Consider the following 16,704-nt stretch of genomic DNA (forward strand, 5'->3'; position numbering starts at 1 on the left):
CTCAAGTATTGGAACTTTCATAGATTCCCATGCTTGAATCAGAGTAGTTGCAGTTATGAGCACATTTTTAGAACCATGCTCATTATACGACCAAGAACAAAGCAACAGCCAATTCACCATAATGACAACTTCAATGGTCAATACAAATTCTTTAAAACAGTAGTAACCCTAAACAAATTAGGTTAAAAAATGTACAAGAGCTGAAAAACAGTAAAATGAAAGGGGGGTGAAAGGGAAAGCTCACCATTACTGAAAGAGGTTCCTCAGGACTGCCTGTCCAACTGCCTTGTCACTCTGCACTGAAGAATCCAGGCAGTAATCTCTTGTAAATGTATTAGTACTCCTCCAGGTCGCTTATCTGCAGATCTCCCGGATAGGAACTCCGGCAAAGAGGGCTGTCGAGGAAGAAATCGCCCTCGTGGAGTGAGCACAGACCCAACTTTCCAGGGACTTATCCGCTGCTCTGTGACAATACTGAATAGCGCTGGTAATCCAACGAGCAATCCCCTGCTTGGTAAGGGGAAACCCCTTACAAGGGGCGCTAAAAGATAAAACAGTTGAGGAGACTTCCTGAAGTCTTTAGTACGTTGAAGATAGAATTGTAAGCACCTCTGAATGTCCAGTGAGTGGAGTGCCTTTTCTGCTGGAATCGTAGATTGAGGGAAGAAAGTTTTGAGTATGACCGGCTCATTCAAATGAAAGTCTGAAGGCACTTTCGATATGTACTTTGGGTTAGTACCGAGTATCACTGTACCCTTTTTAAACTGGGGAAAAGGTTCCTGAATGGAGCATGCAATTCACCCACTCTCCTAGCAGAAGTCAAGGCTAGCAGAAGAGCCACCACCTACCAGGAAAGGAATTTCAAATCCGCCCGGTGAATCGGTTCGAAGGGATGCTTCATGAGCTGGGTGAGAACCAAGTTATGGTGCCAAAGAGTAGGCGGAGTCTTTACTGGAGGGAAAACTTTGAAAAGGCCCTTGGGAAACTGTTTAATGATCTTTGCCAACCAGAGGGAAGGACCAGACGATGTGTGTCTGAAGTGAGAGATGGCGGCAAGATGAACGTTGATGGATGAGTGAGCCAGCCCCGATTTTGCTAATGAAAGAATGTAACGAAGAACTTCATGCGGTTCAGAAGAAAGAGGATGGACACCCTCTTGTTGGCACCAAATGCAGAAACACTTCCATTTCAACTTGTATGTCTTGTTGGTACTTGGAGCTCGTGCCTGAGAAAGTACATCTCTACATTCTGTTGAAAGGGTCAAACTAAGAAATTCTTGGTGCTCAGAAGCCATGCCGACTACTGCAGGGATTGAGGAACCCGGGTGCCAGACTTGGCCCTGGGACATTGTCAGCAGCGAAGAAATCGGCTGCAGCAGAAGCGGAAGGTCCAGGGTGAGGAGATGCAGCTCTGTGAACCAAAACTGTCGGGCCACGCAGGAGCTATCAGAATCATCTTGCAAGGTTCCGCTTAGACCTTCCTGAGAAGCCTGGGGATCAGCGGGGAAAAGTGTAAACAAATGCGCCTGACCAGTCCATCGAAATCGCCTTCCCCAATGATCCCAGATGGTGAAGCCTACTTCTGTAAAATCGGCATGTCTTGTTCTCCGGCGTGGCAAAAAGGTCTATGGAATGCCTGCCCTTATAGGCGATTTTTTTTTTCCAGAGAGGACTGGTCTAGTTCCAATTCGTGGCTGACCGATTTCAGTCTGCTCAGCGTGTCCGCTGTCTTGTTGAGAACGCCTGGAAGGTGTTCCGCTCTGAGCGATATCCCCTGCTGGATAGCTCATTCCCAAATTGTCTGGGCTTCTTGTGACAAAAGACGAGACTTGGTGCCGCCTTCCTTGTTTATATAATGCATGGCCGTCGTATTCTTTGTACGTACTAGAACTGCAGACTGCTGTATTCGCTTAAGAAAAGCCTGCAAGGCCAGGCGAATCGCTCTGAGCTCCAGCAGATTGATATGAAGAAGACAATGTTGGGGCAGCCAACGGCTGCTTACATGAAGGTCTTGCAAGACTGCTCCCCAGCCCTCCAGCGAGGCATCTGTAGTTACTATCTGAGGAGGTGGGGTGATCCTGAAGGAGAGAGCCTGAGAAATGTTTTTCTCGTTCGTCCACCATGACGTGGTGTCCCTCATAGACACAGTAACGAAGATCTTGTCTTCGAAGGATCCGTCGACTTGGCGCCACTGCAAGGCCAACTCCTCCTGGAGAGGACGCATCCAAAACCTGCAGAGAGGAATTAAAGGAATGCAGGAGGAAATGGACCCTAGGAGGGACGTGTAGAGGCAAACTGAAAGTGACTGTCTTTTTAACAGTCGACGGGCCATGGTCATCAGCTTTTCTTGCCTCTCCTGGGTCGGAAAAGCTTTGTTGATGGAACTGTCCAGAATGGCTACCAGGAATCGGACTGATTCTTCTGCTTCGTGTTTGGTAGATGCTTTCAACAAATAGTCGTCCAGGTAAGGGAAGACCTGATGCTATTGTTTTCGTAGAAAAGCTGCCAAAGGAGCTAATACTTTTGTAAAGATCCACGGAGCAGATTGGAGTCCAAAAGGTAGGACCTTAAACTGAAAGTAGATCTTGGCTACTGTGAAGCGAAGGAACCTCCTGTGGGCTGGATGGTTGGGTACGTGAAAGCATGCGTTCCCTAGATCCAATGTGGCCATGTAATCTCCTGAGTTGAGAAGACAAAGGATGTCCTGCAGAGAAACCATCCGAAATGATTTTTTGATGAGATAGGTGTTGAGCACCCTCAGATCTTGAATAGGGTGCCACTTTTCCAAAGTCTTCCGGACCAGGAAGAACCGGGAGTAAGAAACCCTCTCACCGCTGAGAGAGAGGAACCGGCTCTATTGCCCCTTTCAGGAGCATTTGATGGACTTCCAACCGTAGAAGACGGAGATGTTTTGACACAGTGGCGCGAGGTGGCTTGGAAGGTGGTGCATGGACAAATTCCAGAGTATGACCGGATTGAATGATGTTTAGAACCCAACCATCCGATGTTATTTGCTGCCAGTTGTGGAAGTAATTTGATGTTTTGCCTCCCACTGGTGTTACAGGAAGAGAAGGGACAGTAGTAAGATCCAGCCAGCCACTATTGACGCTTAGCGGAGTCACTCCCCTGGCGTTCTTATCTTCCTCTGTTGTTCAATGTAGAGAAAGAGGATGATTGATTTTGCCGCTGGTTATAATTCAGCCGGTAAGATTGAGTGTTTGATCCATAGGAAGAATATCGTTGTTGCTGGTATCCTCCTCGGCACGTGGCATTACCTCTACCTCTGGCTCCACGGAAGGGGACCATGCGGTACTGCAGAGTCCCTAAGGATTTTGCGGTTTCCGTGTCTTTCTTAATGTCCTGGAGCACATCATCAATATGTTTTCCAAAGAGCGCCTCCCCATCAAAGGGAAGATCCAAGATCTTATTCTGGACCTCAGGACGAAAACATGTAGCTAACATGCAGCTAACCCTGGCAATGAAGGACAGCAGAGCCCGCAAGGGAGCAGAAGGACATTGTGGCAATGTCCATTACACAATCGATTACTTCACAAGATGTTTTCTCTCCCTCTTGAAGAATCCTCTTCGTTTCCACCTTCGCATCCTCCGGCAACTAATCCAGATGGAGGAAAGGTCACACCACATCTGGCGATCGTAGCGACCAAGTATCGCTAAGGCGTTTGCAGCCCTAACAGGCTGGACATGGAGGAAAACCTCTTGCCCGCATTATCGAGGTGTCTGCTCTCTTTATCCTGAGGTATCGTGAGGGGAGCAGAAGCATTTCTGAACTTTCTTTGGGCAGCCTGAGAGATAACCGAGTCCGGTATAGGATGACTGACAGGCAGGCCGGACTATCATCTGGAGTCTTATATTTCTTCTCAAGGCGAGGCAGTACCGGAATCATGGTGGCTGGACTCCACATCACTTTCAATCCCTCATCCCAGACGTGACCAACTATTGGAATGGACAAAACTGATTTATTGTAAGGCTTAATGAAGTCATAGAGTAAACATTCAGACTGCACCGTTATGGAAACCCCCTATGTCTTTGGGGGGAGAATCTACAGGCGCTGGTGAAGGAGAAGCAGGATCAGGAATTACGTAGTCATCCCACTCTGCATCTGGATCTGGTATAGTGACGTTGCCCTGGTCCTCATCAGAGGCATCATCCTGAATGAGAGGAACGTTTGGTGGCGCATCCTGAGCCACAGGCAGTGGTTGAGGCGGTGGAAATAGTGGGGTAGAATGCAATGCAGGCGGAACAGTTGTAACTCGCACCACAGCTGGAGCAGGAGATTGTGTTGGGAATCTCTGTGTATAGTTCAATAGCATATACCGCAAGTCCAATAGTAGGGGGAAAAGGCATAGATACCATCTCCTGCTGGTAGTCCTCTTGATAATCTAAGGGAGGATGATATTGCTGGTCCTCTACATATTCCCCATTAGTCTGTGGCCTGGCACTTAACGTGCAATTGCTAATTCATCTTCCTCTGAACCCTCTTCTTCGCGGAGGAGTGCAGGAGGTAGAGGAGTCACCCTCCTGGGGGAAGTCATGTTAGGTGTAATCTGGTGCTTCCTAATAGTAATGGAAATGTTTTCCCTCGTCGACGATGAAGAGAGAATCGTCAACAAAGATACAGATGTTATTGACGCAGCCATCGTCGAGACCGTTGTTGTAGATGTAGTTGCAATTGTCGCCGTCATTCTCGTCGATGACACCATCGACGACGACAAAGTCACCACCAGCTTTGAAGTTGTTGACGCATAACCCTGAATCGTCAGCGCCGGAGACAAGGCAATCACCGTCAACGAGCCCGTCGACTGAGCCAGAATTGAAGGAGCAGACTTAGACTGTACCTTTGACGATTTCGTCGACGGAGCCATTGACAACGTCATTGACGAGTGAACTTTCTTCACAGATTTTACCTCAGAAGAAAGAGACTAGGGCTTTTTAAAAGCTTTTGGAGCCGCTGCAGGAGAAGATAGAGGAAGAGAGCTGGATTTTCTCTCAGATATTACTCCTGCTGACAGTCCTTCCCTCTCCTTTACACCAGGATACGCCCTTCGGACCTATGAGAGGTCTTTTTCAAGGCTTTACCAGGACGTTCAGAAGGTGAAGGAGAAGCTTTACCCCTTTTCACCGACCTCTTGTAAGATGTTGCAGAGGATGCCTCATCACTGTCACTGGAAACTGGTTCCTTCCTTGACTTGAGCTTCTGGTCAAGAGACGCCCCTCACGGTCTCGCAAGGTCTTTGTAGAAAAATTGCGACATATCTTACAGTCTGCAGCCTTATGGTCTGGGTACAGACAGTAAATACAATCCTTGTGCTTGTCCTCCACATACAACCTCTTCTTAGCACAAGTTGCACAAGCTTTAAAGAGGGCTTTTTTCTCTTTATCAGACATCTTGACACGAAGTCCAAGCAGTCTTTAAGAAAAAGAGGTGAAAAACTGTAGAAGTAAGGTTAACAGGAAAAATCTGAGCAGAGCGAAGTGGGGACTCCCTTGCACAACGTGCAGTAGAAAATCTGAGGTTCTGAGCTTCTCTCATGAGTGTTCTAAGGGGTGAGGCTGATCTGATTGGTTGTTCACTTTATTTTGTCACTTTTACAAAAAGAGGTGGATATGTTACAAAACTAGAATGGTCCTAGGCCTAGTTTCTGTTTTGGTAATGGTTTTTATTGCTAATTTATGTATTCCGGGGGCTCCCATTCCGACGACGGGGAATGATACAAGCATGGGAATCTTGGAACGTTCCAATACTGGAGTAAGAGACAACTTGTTATGTGCCCTTTTTGGGAGCAGACCCTATGTCAGTCTGTTCGCTGATTTATACTTGGTCTTTTGGTTTATTTCTTGGGAAACAGACGCTGCATTAGTCTGTCTATTTGATTTACACTCAGCCGTTTCCTTGGATTTTCTTCATAGGCAGACCTTATGTAAGTCCTTTTGAATAGTACATTGACTATTTTGATTGAGCCAATTTCTAATTCACTAATTGCTTTTTACTTTCTATATTGATTATATTTTTTAATAAACCCATTAAATAAATTTAAACCAAGAATCCTTGTCTAGCGCAGGTTTGTGTTTATTAGCCTTGAACTAAATCTTACAAAGATCACCAGGACTTACGGAGACTCAAACAACCACAGTCTTGTGTATCGACTCTCGCAATTAGTTAATTAGAGCATCGACAATGTTAAACAAAAAACAGAAATTACTAAAGCACTGCTCTGCCTTAATTGTTTCAAATAGTTTGCGTATAATAAGTGATTTACATGCCTACCAAAAATACAGTAAGTCATTCCAGAGCACAAACAGACCAGGTGAAATGTACAGAATAGTGGTAAACAAATTGTACGAGCTGCCTTATTTTCAAATCAAAAGTCTGCTACTAACCGTTAAAAATTCTCCTATAACAAGCTAAACATTTTAAATTTAAATTGTCTTGGAATATTTGCTGCTTTACTTTACTTTAGGCGTATCTTCATTTAGTAAAACAAGGAATGTCCAAAGCCAGTACACTATATAGCAAAGTATGAAAATCTACAATTACACATACCTCTGTTCTTGCTGAATTTTCCATACACTTTCAATTTTCTGATTACTGGTTTTAAGAGATGCCTTTGTATACATTTCTAATCGTTTTCTTTTTGCCAAGAGGGCTTTGCTAATATCAGCTACATTTGTGGATAAAAGGAAGTTGAGGTTAGGACCCATCTCCTTCAACAAATACCATTATAGCAAATGTTATGATAGCAAAAATTGTGGCAAACTGTAATAAAAGTTACAATTTGTCTTATAATATATACTTACAAGGTGGGTTGTGGGATGCACATATTTATTTGAAAGAAATTCAGAAGAAAGAATAAGAAACGTTACCTCTAGTTTTCCATGTTTTGAATCTTCACTAAAATCATGAACACTGGGCCACTTAACAAGAGGAAACCTACCTTCCTTTCTCTAATAATAAGGTTGGCACTAAACTTCAGGAGGCAAGCACACCAGGGGAATACCCAGCACCTACCCAAATAACATCAGCAAAGGGGATAGCAGTACATAATCATACTCCCTTATCTATAGTAACACAAGGGAATGAACACTCCATGCTGACAAATGTTGAGTTAGTTACAGATAAAGGTGATAGGAGAAAGTCACCTATTCTAACACCGCCTACTAGCAAATCCGACCTGACAATTCTTAGTTGGAACGTTGCCGGGTTAGAGTCAAGACTGTCAGACCCGCATTGGGTACAGTTATTGGGTGGCAAAGATATTATCATGTTCCAGGAGACATGGGCCACAGATAATTTGTATATAGAGGGTTACCACTGTTTTAGTGTGACAACACCCAAGCCTGACTTTGGTCACGCAGTAGGCTGCCTATTTATCGGGATCAAAATATCTGCTAGTGGCACCATCAGGGACTTACCAACCATGAACCCGAATGTACAGGTCCTAGAATATAAGAGACAGACTCGGATTTATTTAATACATTTTTATAATAATGATTTTTACTCTGTCCCAAATAAGAATCTCATAGAGCTCTCTAATGTTTTATTAAACTTGGAACAAAACATAGATACAGAGGAGGAGATAGGGGTCCTCATTGGGGGGGATTTTAACGCGAAAACCCCAAAGAACCATCGGACCGAGGAAAAAACTCAATTTGACCAAGCTGAGCGAAGGGGTTTAGAACTAGATAACCTGTTAACTGAGCATATTCTCAGTAACGGAATGGAAGCAGGACATACCCCTAGTAATCACTACGCTCCTACCTTTAGAGGTAGAGATTGTTCCTCGACCATTGATTTTATTTTTATGTCCCCTCGTCTAATAGATCTTATAATAATGACTAAAGTTTTGGAAACATTATTTGGAGACCACAACCCCCTTATAGTTGTCTTACACCTAGGCCCCAGCCCTGCATATGTTATTTTCAATGGAGCCAGAGACATCACCCCTTCAGGAGATGGCCTGCGACTGAAATGGAGGGGAGTTGATAGTGGCGCTATACTAGAAGCTGTGAAAAATGAACATTCCCACCTGATTAATTCCTGCCTATCCCCTGATGGGAACGGTTTAAGGATAATTACGGATTTTGTTAAATTATGCTCTGTCATAAAAACCTGCCTGTCTGTTCCTTTACCTAAGATAGAGAAAGACCCAAGGTGGTTTGACTCTGCCTGCTCGACAGCGAATAAGGCACTGCGCAGGGCATTAACTACAAAACCTAGATGCACAGCAGAGGTACAGGCAGCAAGGAAAATTTGTGAATCCAAAATTGCTGAGCTCAAAGCCGCATTATAGACGGAGCAGTGGGAGGCACTGGTCGGAAGTGCAACCCAGAAGAGCAGTGACCCCTTCTGTTCCGCCGTCAGAAAAATGCGAGATATGGGTAAACAACTAACCACAATCAGCTGCACCATAACTAGTAGTGCCTGGGAGGCCAATTTTTCAAAATATATGCCACCCCAATTGAGGAAACAATAAGTTTTGTCCCTGGGCAACTGTGCTGTTTGAAGATTGGTCTCCAGGAGGTAGAAGTAGCCATCAGACAGGGGCCTTGGAAACAAGGCCCCTGGTCCCGACGGACTCCCAATAGATGTCATCAAGTGGAGCCCGGATTTATGGACACCGATTTTACTCAATGTTTTTAATAGTTTGCCCCTAGTGGCCATGCCCAATACTTGGTCCACTAGCACTATCGTGCCAATATTTAAAAAGGGCGATAGGTCAGATCCGATTAATTATAGACCAATCTTGCTCTTAGACAATACTTTAAAGATCCTGAGGCGAGTTCTCTATAATAGGGTGTTGGAGTGGACGGAAGACTGTGGATAGCTGGACTCCTGCCAGATGGGATTTAGAAGCAGGGTGGGCACGGTGGAGCAATGTTTAAACTTGAAACTAGTGATTGACAAGTATAACATTGCTCGATCGTCCCCGATCTATCTTGCATTCATGGAGCTTTCATCCGCATTCGACCTAGTTAATAGATCTAAACTCTGGTCCATTCTCTTGGACTATGGACTAGATGAGGCCCTAGTAAACTTTTTGGCTTATCTCCATACTGACCTCAAAGCGCTAGTTAGAATTGGGATGGGTGGGGAAGTCTCTGGGGCTATCAAAGTAGGAAGAGGGGTTAGACAGGGGTGCTGCTTTTTATTATTTATATTATTGGGCTCACCAATTCTCTAAAACAGGTGACTCCAGATGTCCCAATAATTAAGGGGCAACTGTTATCGGTTCTTTTATAAGCAGATGATGCGGTCCTTATGGGCCGCACCCCAAATGCGTTACGCCTACTTGTTAAAACTTTTGTACAATATATGGAGGCATTAGATCTGCGTGTGAATTAAAAAAAATCTTTTATTATGCCATGTGGCCCAGGGAAACGGAAGCTCAATACCATATATGTGGGGACTGACAAGCTAGACTCTGTGAGCACATTCCCATATTTGGGGATGGTTTTTGCTGCGAACGGTTCGTGGAGTGGGCATTTGGCCCACGCCACGGGCAAGTTCTCAAAAGCCATCAATTCCATCTTGAGCTTACCCCGCCCAAAGAAAATAGGTGCCACTAAAGCTATTTCATTTTTTTTTAAACTACAGTGTGTACCAGTAGCCACATATGGGGCAGAGGTTTGGGGTCTGGGAAAAACCCCTAGCATCCATCGAGAAGAAAATCGCTTTTGTAGAAAGATTTTGGGTGCCCCAATCTCATCCTCTGAGTTCATTTGTCAGAAGGAACTAAACTTGCCCTATATATGTGATTTTATCTAGACTAGGACTAGACCAGCTTTACTCTGGCTTAGGATCTGAAAGAACAATTTGGCTGTCCTAACGCAGGATATTATAAATGACTGTCTTGGCTGCAAAAAAGGTTTAGTAATCCCTTGGCTCGCGGGAGTCTCTAAGACCCTGTGTGCCATGGGCAGGGGAGACCTTTTTTCTGATCCATCCAGAATAGAGCTTAAAAATAAACACGAGTTAAAACATGCACTATACGCACTTTATAATTCTGAAAGAATGGGAAAGGAATCACTTAAAACATCAGTTGTGACTTATATGGGTAATGAATTGATTAGGCAACCAATTCCACTATATCTTACCCTCCCCATGACCAACTGGGAAAGATCGTTGCTGTTTCGCCTAAGGGCTGGTACTGTAAAATTTTTACTGTGTTTCCCTCAGGGTTACTATCAGACATCACATCTTAAACCCTGCCCTTGTGATGGAATAAGCACACAAAATGATTTGCATTTCCTATTTTTTTGTAAATTTTATTTAAAATATATTAAATGATTTTTATCATCATATTTTCGAAAACGAAGACCCCTTTCTTTAGGGGATTCCTATTTAATGTTGCTTTCTCTGTAAACTGATGAATTGGTTTTTCGCACCAGTACTCTTTTGAAACTGATAACGCGTGCCCGTAAAATGATGGAAAATCTGTGAAAACTAGATGTATGAGAGCTGTAACAACTCTCAATTTTGTTTACTGTAAATAGATTTGTAAAATGATCATGGGACTGTTTTGTTGTATGTGTTGCTTTTATGAATTTTATGAAATTCGAATAAAGGTCTTTTGAAACTTGAAACTTGACATTGTAGGGGGATTATTCATTGATTCTCCCTAATAATGCTTTTCTAAACTAAACAAATGAAAGAGAATAAGTAGATAAGTAATTCAGCCTGAGAAGAGAAAAAATACACTTCAGACTGAGCCTACTATCGCCAAGTTTATAGATTACTCAGATTATTGACAGTCCATTTGCAAACTGCAGATCTTCAATAATTCAGTGAAGATTCCCCTGATGTAGAACTACAATCACAAGTTAGTACCATGCGTCGCTAACATGGACTTTTCACTGATATTTATGAAAAATTAATAGGATGGTAACTTCATCAGTTTTGGGATAAGCAAGACGTCTGAAAGGGATCTGGGAGTGGGCATTCATGATATTTTTACTGATCAAAGCCGTAACACAGACACATTTAGCCAACTTCAGCATCTGTTCTAAAGTCAAAATGTAGACAGTAGAATTTGCACAGCTATGAGCTGAACTCCAATAGTTCCTTTGCAAAGCTCATCATTGGGGATATTTCTAAGAATGGCAAAGGCTTCCATTTTTAGCCCAGTGGGATGTGCTTTAGTGAGCTCCTACAGTGGATCATTATTTCATTATTTGAGTTTAGAATTCGGGGGAGAGTTTGTACCACCTTTTAAAATCCAATCAGAAGAAGGGAATGCAGGCCCTCATGCTCGTCAGCCTCCTTGATGATCTTGAAACATTAACATAGAAAGGGACTTCGTAACATCAGTGTGGGCAAAACCAGGACAATGGTACTTGGCTTAAATTAACCTTTTATATAATACTTTCTAATTAACATTAGCAAGGTGAGAGAAAGTTACCACCCTGACTACTTGGAAGTAAAGTGCTCAAAGCAAAGGAAGATTGTTAATGTCCTTAACCACTTTAAGATGCTAAACTGTGGGATCGTGCAATTCTAAAAGCCCTAATAAACTAGAACAGATTCTGTTGGGTCTGTTTAATTTGAGACCAGGTACGTTTCTTGCTCAACTGATATTAGAGGCTGGAGTCTCCTTCAATGGGAACAGGTTGCATCTGGATTGGACCATGGGCAAACAAACCTGATATGGTTTACAAAAAAGTCTGTGAAGATGTAATGTTATAGGCTGGGCATCTAATATTTCCTTGGGTTAGGTATATAAAGCCCACTTTTCCTGGACTGAGGTTCAGTAAAAGCGTAATTTGCTGTAGCGTAATTACCTAAAATTACAGCAAAATGATGCGAGATTACACAGAATTAAGGGGCAGATGTATCAAAATACCTATTTGCAATTCTCAAATAGCAATTGTTTGAGAATCGCTATTTGCGAATTGTAAAACGGTATGTATCTAAAAAAATCACAATTATTTAGCGATTTCTTAATATTCCTCCTCCTCAGTGCACCACCAACTCTGCATCAGCACAGCACCACCTTAACATCAGCACTATCTCAACATCAGTGCACCACCTCCAACGCAGCCCCACCTCAGCAGCAGCGCACCACTACCTCAGCACAGCTCCAACTCAACATCACTCAGCACCACCTGATCATCAGCTCAGCACTACCTCGGAAACAGTGCAGCACCACCACCTCAGCATCACTCAGCACCACTTCAGCATCAGCACAGTACATCAGCATCAACACAGCACTGCCTCCTCATCAGTGATCCACCACCAATGCAGAACCAACTCAGCATCAGTGTAGCACCAGCGCAGCATCATCTCCTCATTAGCACAGCGACTGTAAACCACTACTTCAGCACAGCCCCATCTCAGCATCAGCACAGAACTACCGCCTCATCAGCGTAGCACCATCTTGGCATCACCACAGCACTACCTCCTCAGTGCACCAAAAACTCAGCACCAGCGCGGCAACGCAAGCACAGCATCACATCAGCAGCAACTCAGGACCCATGCAGCACCCCTTCAGCATGAGCACAGCACCAACTCAGCATCACTCGGCTCCTCCTCAGCACCAGTGCAGCACCACCACCTCAGCATAACTCACCACCACTGATCATAACTAAGCACCATCACAGCATCACTCAGCACCACCCCAATATCACTCAGCACCACCTTCTCATCAGTGCACTACCAACTGAACATTGGCACAGCACCAACTCTGCATTTGCATAGCACCATATCCACATCAGTGCACCACCACTTCAGCACAACACCACATCAGCATCACTTAGCACTACCGAGCACCAGCTCAGGACCACCTGAGCGTCCGTGTAGCAACACCCCCTCAGCATGACTCAGCACCAGCACAGCACCACCTCAGCATTAGCACAGCACTATCTCTGCATCAGTGCATCGCTACCAGCTCAGCACCAAAGCAGTCACACCATAGCAGCAACTCAGCACCAATGCAGGACCACTTCAACATCAGCCCTGCATTAGCTCAGCACAGCAGCAACTCATCACCTAGCACCACCTGAGACCCAGATCACCACCACCTCAGCCTCACTCAGCACTACCTCAGCCCTACTCAGCACCACCTCATCGTCACTTCAGCCTCACCTCCTCATTAGTTCACCATCAACTCAGCATCAGCACAGCACCACCTCGGCACCAGCACAGCACAGCACAACATAAATATTAGCACAGAACCATTTCTGCATCAGTGCACCACAACCACCTCAGTAACTCAGCGCCAATGCGGCACCACTTCAACATCAGCACAGCATTACATCAGCACAGCACCAACGCATCACTCTGCAGCACCAGAAAAGCAGATCAGCAGCAGCTCAGACCCAGCGCAGCACCACCATCGCAGACTCACTCAGCACCACCTCAGCCCTACTCAGCACCACCTCAACATCATTCAGCACCACCTCATTATCACCTCAGCACCACCTCATCATCACCTCAGCATCACCTCCTCATCAGGTCACCACCAACTCAGTGTCAGCGTAGAACCACCTCAGCACCAGCACCGCCACAGCACAACATAAACACCAGCACAGCACCATTTCTGCATCAGTGCACCACGACCACCTCAGCAGCAACTCAGCACCCATGCAGCACCACCTCAGCACCAGCACTGCACGACCACCTCAGCATGACTTAGTGCCACAGCGTCACTCAGCACCACCTCAGCAACATTCAGTATCACCAGCACACAACTACCTCAGCATCACTTAGCACTACCGGAGTTTCATTCAGCATCACCTGAGCATCACATCTGTACCAGCACACCACCACCTCAGCATTACTCAGCACCATCTCAGTGTGCCCTCAGAATCTGGAATCTGTTGGTTCTCTCCTAGTGCCCGTCCGCTGCTCATGCTGTAATTAAGGTAGTATTTCTCAATCTCCACCCTCCTATTGTTTATGTCTCTGCATAACAAAAAAAGCTATAAACAAGCATTACAACAGGCAGGAAAATGCTGCCTGCATTGTAAGGACAAGAAAACAAACTAGAAGACATGTTTTGATAATTGTTTTTTTTAAAAGAGTTATTCTATTGTACACAATGTCTTATTTAAACTCCAATACATAACATTCCACATCACAAAATACCACTCCACATACTTACACTCCATTACACAGTCTCACCACATAATTCCAATATACTCAAAAATACATAATTACGATCCACATAATACAACTGCACACAGTACCACATAATTCCACTACACAAATCAAAATCCCACAATCCCACAACTAACAAATCCAATCCAACACACATAATTGGTACACGCCACATACACCCACTCCACTCCGAACCATAACACATAGGTAAGAGACATTTACATTTACAATGCGATTGGCTCCAACTCTTTCGTTTTTTTAAAACTCATAGATCTGATGCTTAGCGCATACCTATTTGTTCTTTTCTGTCACCAAAAACACAAAGCTATACACAAAGTTCCAAGCCACACAATTCAGCTCCACATATTTCCAACCCACCACATAATTTAACACCAAACCACATAGTACAACTCAATTCAATTCAATTCAAGGATTCCCTATTCGATGATTAAAAATCACCATAAAAGCACATACATATATACATGAGTAAAAAATTCATTAAATCATTTTCAGGATCCCAGTTATAATAATTATTTTTACACATTGCAAAAAAGGGAAAGGGGATTTTGACACTTTAAAAAAGATTAAGAATCATTTTTAGGCATCATTCCTCTCCTCTGGTTACCCTTAAACGGACCGCCACCTTAATAAAATTCATTATGCAGCACAATGTTAAAGGGTCAGATGCTTTCTGTAGGTAGGTTAGGGCCTCTTTAGAGTGTTTCAGGTTGGCTTGTTTTAAAATTTTCACTAGAAATCTGCGCCTAGGCATGGAGTAAAAAGGGCACAGGAGTACAAAGTGAAGGGAATCCTGCGGAGACCTATTGTCGCAGCCACAGGTTCCCTTCTGCTCAGTTGTGGTTAAAAACCCTGCTGGTGATGCCAATAAGTATGGAAGTAAGTTTAATCTAAAGCGACACATCAGAAATCTGTCCTGAGCATTATGCATGAGGTACAAATATGGCTCCATTCCCTCTACGCTCTTAACCAGGTTGTGAGCCCTCACTGTCTTTTTGAGCCCTTCAGCCTCAGCTCTCTGTAGTGCTTTTTGATCTAAAAAAGCTTTTTTTACTAACACCTTGTGCTGGGATACAATTGCTACAGGGTTGATGAAGAGGTTCCTGTAGCCAAGGGACTCTAAGGTACTCTTTACATAATTGAGCCATGGTATTCTCATACATTTATCCCTTTCTAAGCAATCATTTAGAATTTCCCTGCTTAGAGACGCGTCAGGGTTGACCCAAATTTTTAACCAGGCCACTATTGGCCTAAGTTTTACCAGATCTTCTAGGTAAGGCCTCCCTAGTTCCCTGTGTGCTATGAAACCAGCGGTACTTGGGGGTACTCTCAGGATGGTTCTTAGGTATTTATTTTCTTCCCGCTGTATTTTTGCAGTATTAACAAAGCCCCATACCTCTGCCCCATAAATCACTTTGGAGCAGCATATGGAGCTATACAGGTTCATCACCTGTTCAGGACTCCATCTGCCTACCCTCCTACCATAACTTGCAATTGCGCCATTGATAGCGATCATTTTACAAAATCGCTCCTCAACCAGGGAGTTGAATTGTAAAGCCCCGTCAAAAATTACACCTAGATAGGGAAATGTTTTAACCTCTTCTATTTTGTGGTTTCCTATCGTGTACGTAAATTTGGTGCAAGGTTTGTTACCAGCCAACAGCACATATGATTTGCCCAAATTGACAAAAAGGTCTAGGGAGCCCATAAATTTAACAAATCCATCAATCAAAATCTGTAAGCTCCTAGGCGTACGTGCGAGCAAGACCGCGTCGTCTGCGTAAAGCAGAACGGGGATATGACGCGTCCCCACCCTTGGGCAATCTGTCTTTAGATTTAACAAAAACTGTTCCAAATTGTTTATATAAAGGGAAAATAAAAATGGGGCAAGAATACAGCCTTGCCGTACCCCACTCTTGCAAGGAAATGAATCGGTCAGCCCCCCCCTTCCCTATTGAAACGGACTTTTGCAGAGGTATCACTGTGAAGTTCCCTTAAGATATTAATTAGGCCAACCTCTATCCCCATAAGAGACATCATAACCCAAAGTTTCTCCCTATTAACATGATCGAATGCCGCTGCCAAATCCATGAACCCCATATAGATGGCTTCATTACTGGCCATGGTGTATTTGGCAGTCAGTATATAGATGTTCAAGCATTGATCACTGGTGGACCTCCCCGTCCTAAATCCATATTGAGTGTCCGAGAAGATGTTATTTTCTTCGGTCCACTCGGACAGTCTATTGAGGATCGCCCTTCCCAGAAGTTTGGCAGACACATCAATCAGGGAAATCGGGCGATAACACTTGGGGTCATCCCTATTGCCCTTCTTAAAGATAGGGACGGTTATGGCCTTTGACCAGGACGACGGCAGGCCACAAGTAATGGCGGTATTAATGAACCTAGTCATTATGGGAGCCCAGAGTTCTACACAGCTCAAAAACAAATCAGGGGGGATCCCGTCAGGGCCAGGGGCTTTATTTTTTGTCAATCCCTCTATTCCAGCAGTGATCTCCTTAATGGTGAACACTACTGTAGTGCCCTGATGTGAGGTCTCTGCATGCTCTTTAGT

The 16,704-nt window shown here is 44.2% G+C and overlaps 1 protein-coding gene across 1 annotated transcript in view; it reads right to left on the reverse strand.

Annotated features, from left to right (window-relative positions):
• SYCP3 (synaptonemal complex protein 3) overlaps positions 1-16,704 on the reverse strand; it is a 1,370,872-nt gene that overhangs the window by 359,057 nt on the left and 995,111 nt on the right. Inside the window, exon 7 of the mRNA XM_086919156.1 lies at positions 6,562-6,679. Within this exon, the coding sequence (XP_086775282.1) occupies positions 6,562-6,679 (118 nt within the window). The remainder of the gene's footprint in view (positions 1-6,561; positions 6,680-16,704) is intronic.

The sequence above is a fragment of the Lissotriton vulgaris genome, chromosome 1_1 (genome assembly GCF_964263255.1).
Source record: "Lissotriton vulgaris chromosome 1_1, aLisVul1.2, whole genome shotgun sequence".
Taxonomy (NCBI): domain Eukaryota; kingdom Metazoa; phylum Chordata; class Amphibia; order Caudata; family Salamandridae; genus Lissotriton; species Lissotriton vulgaris.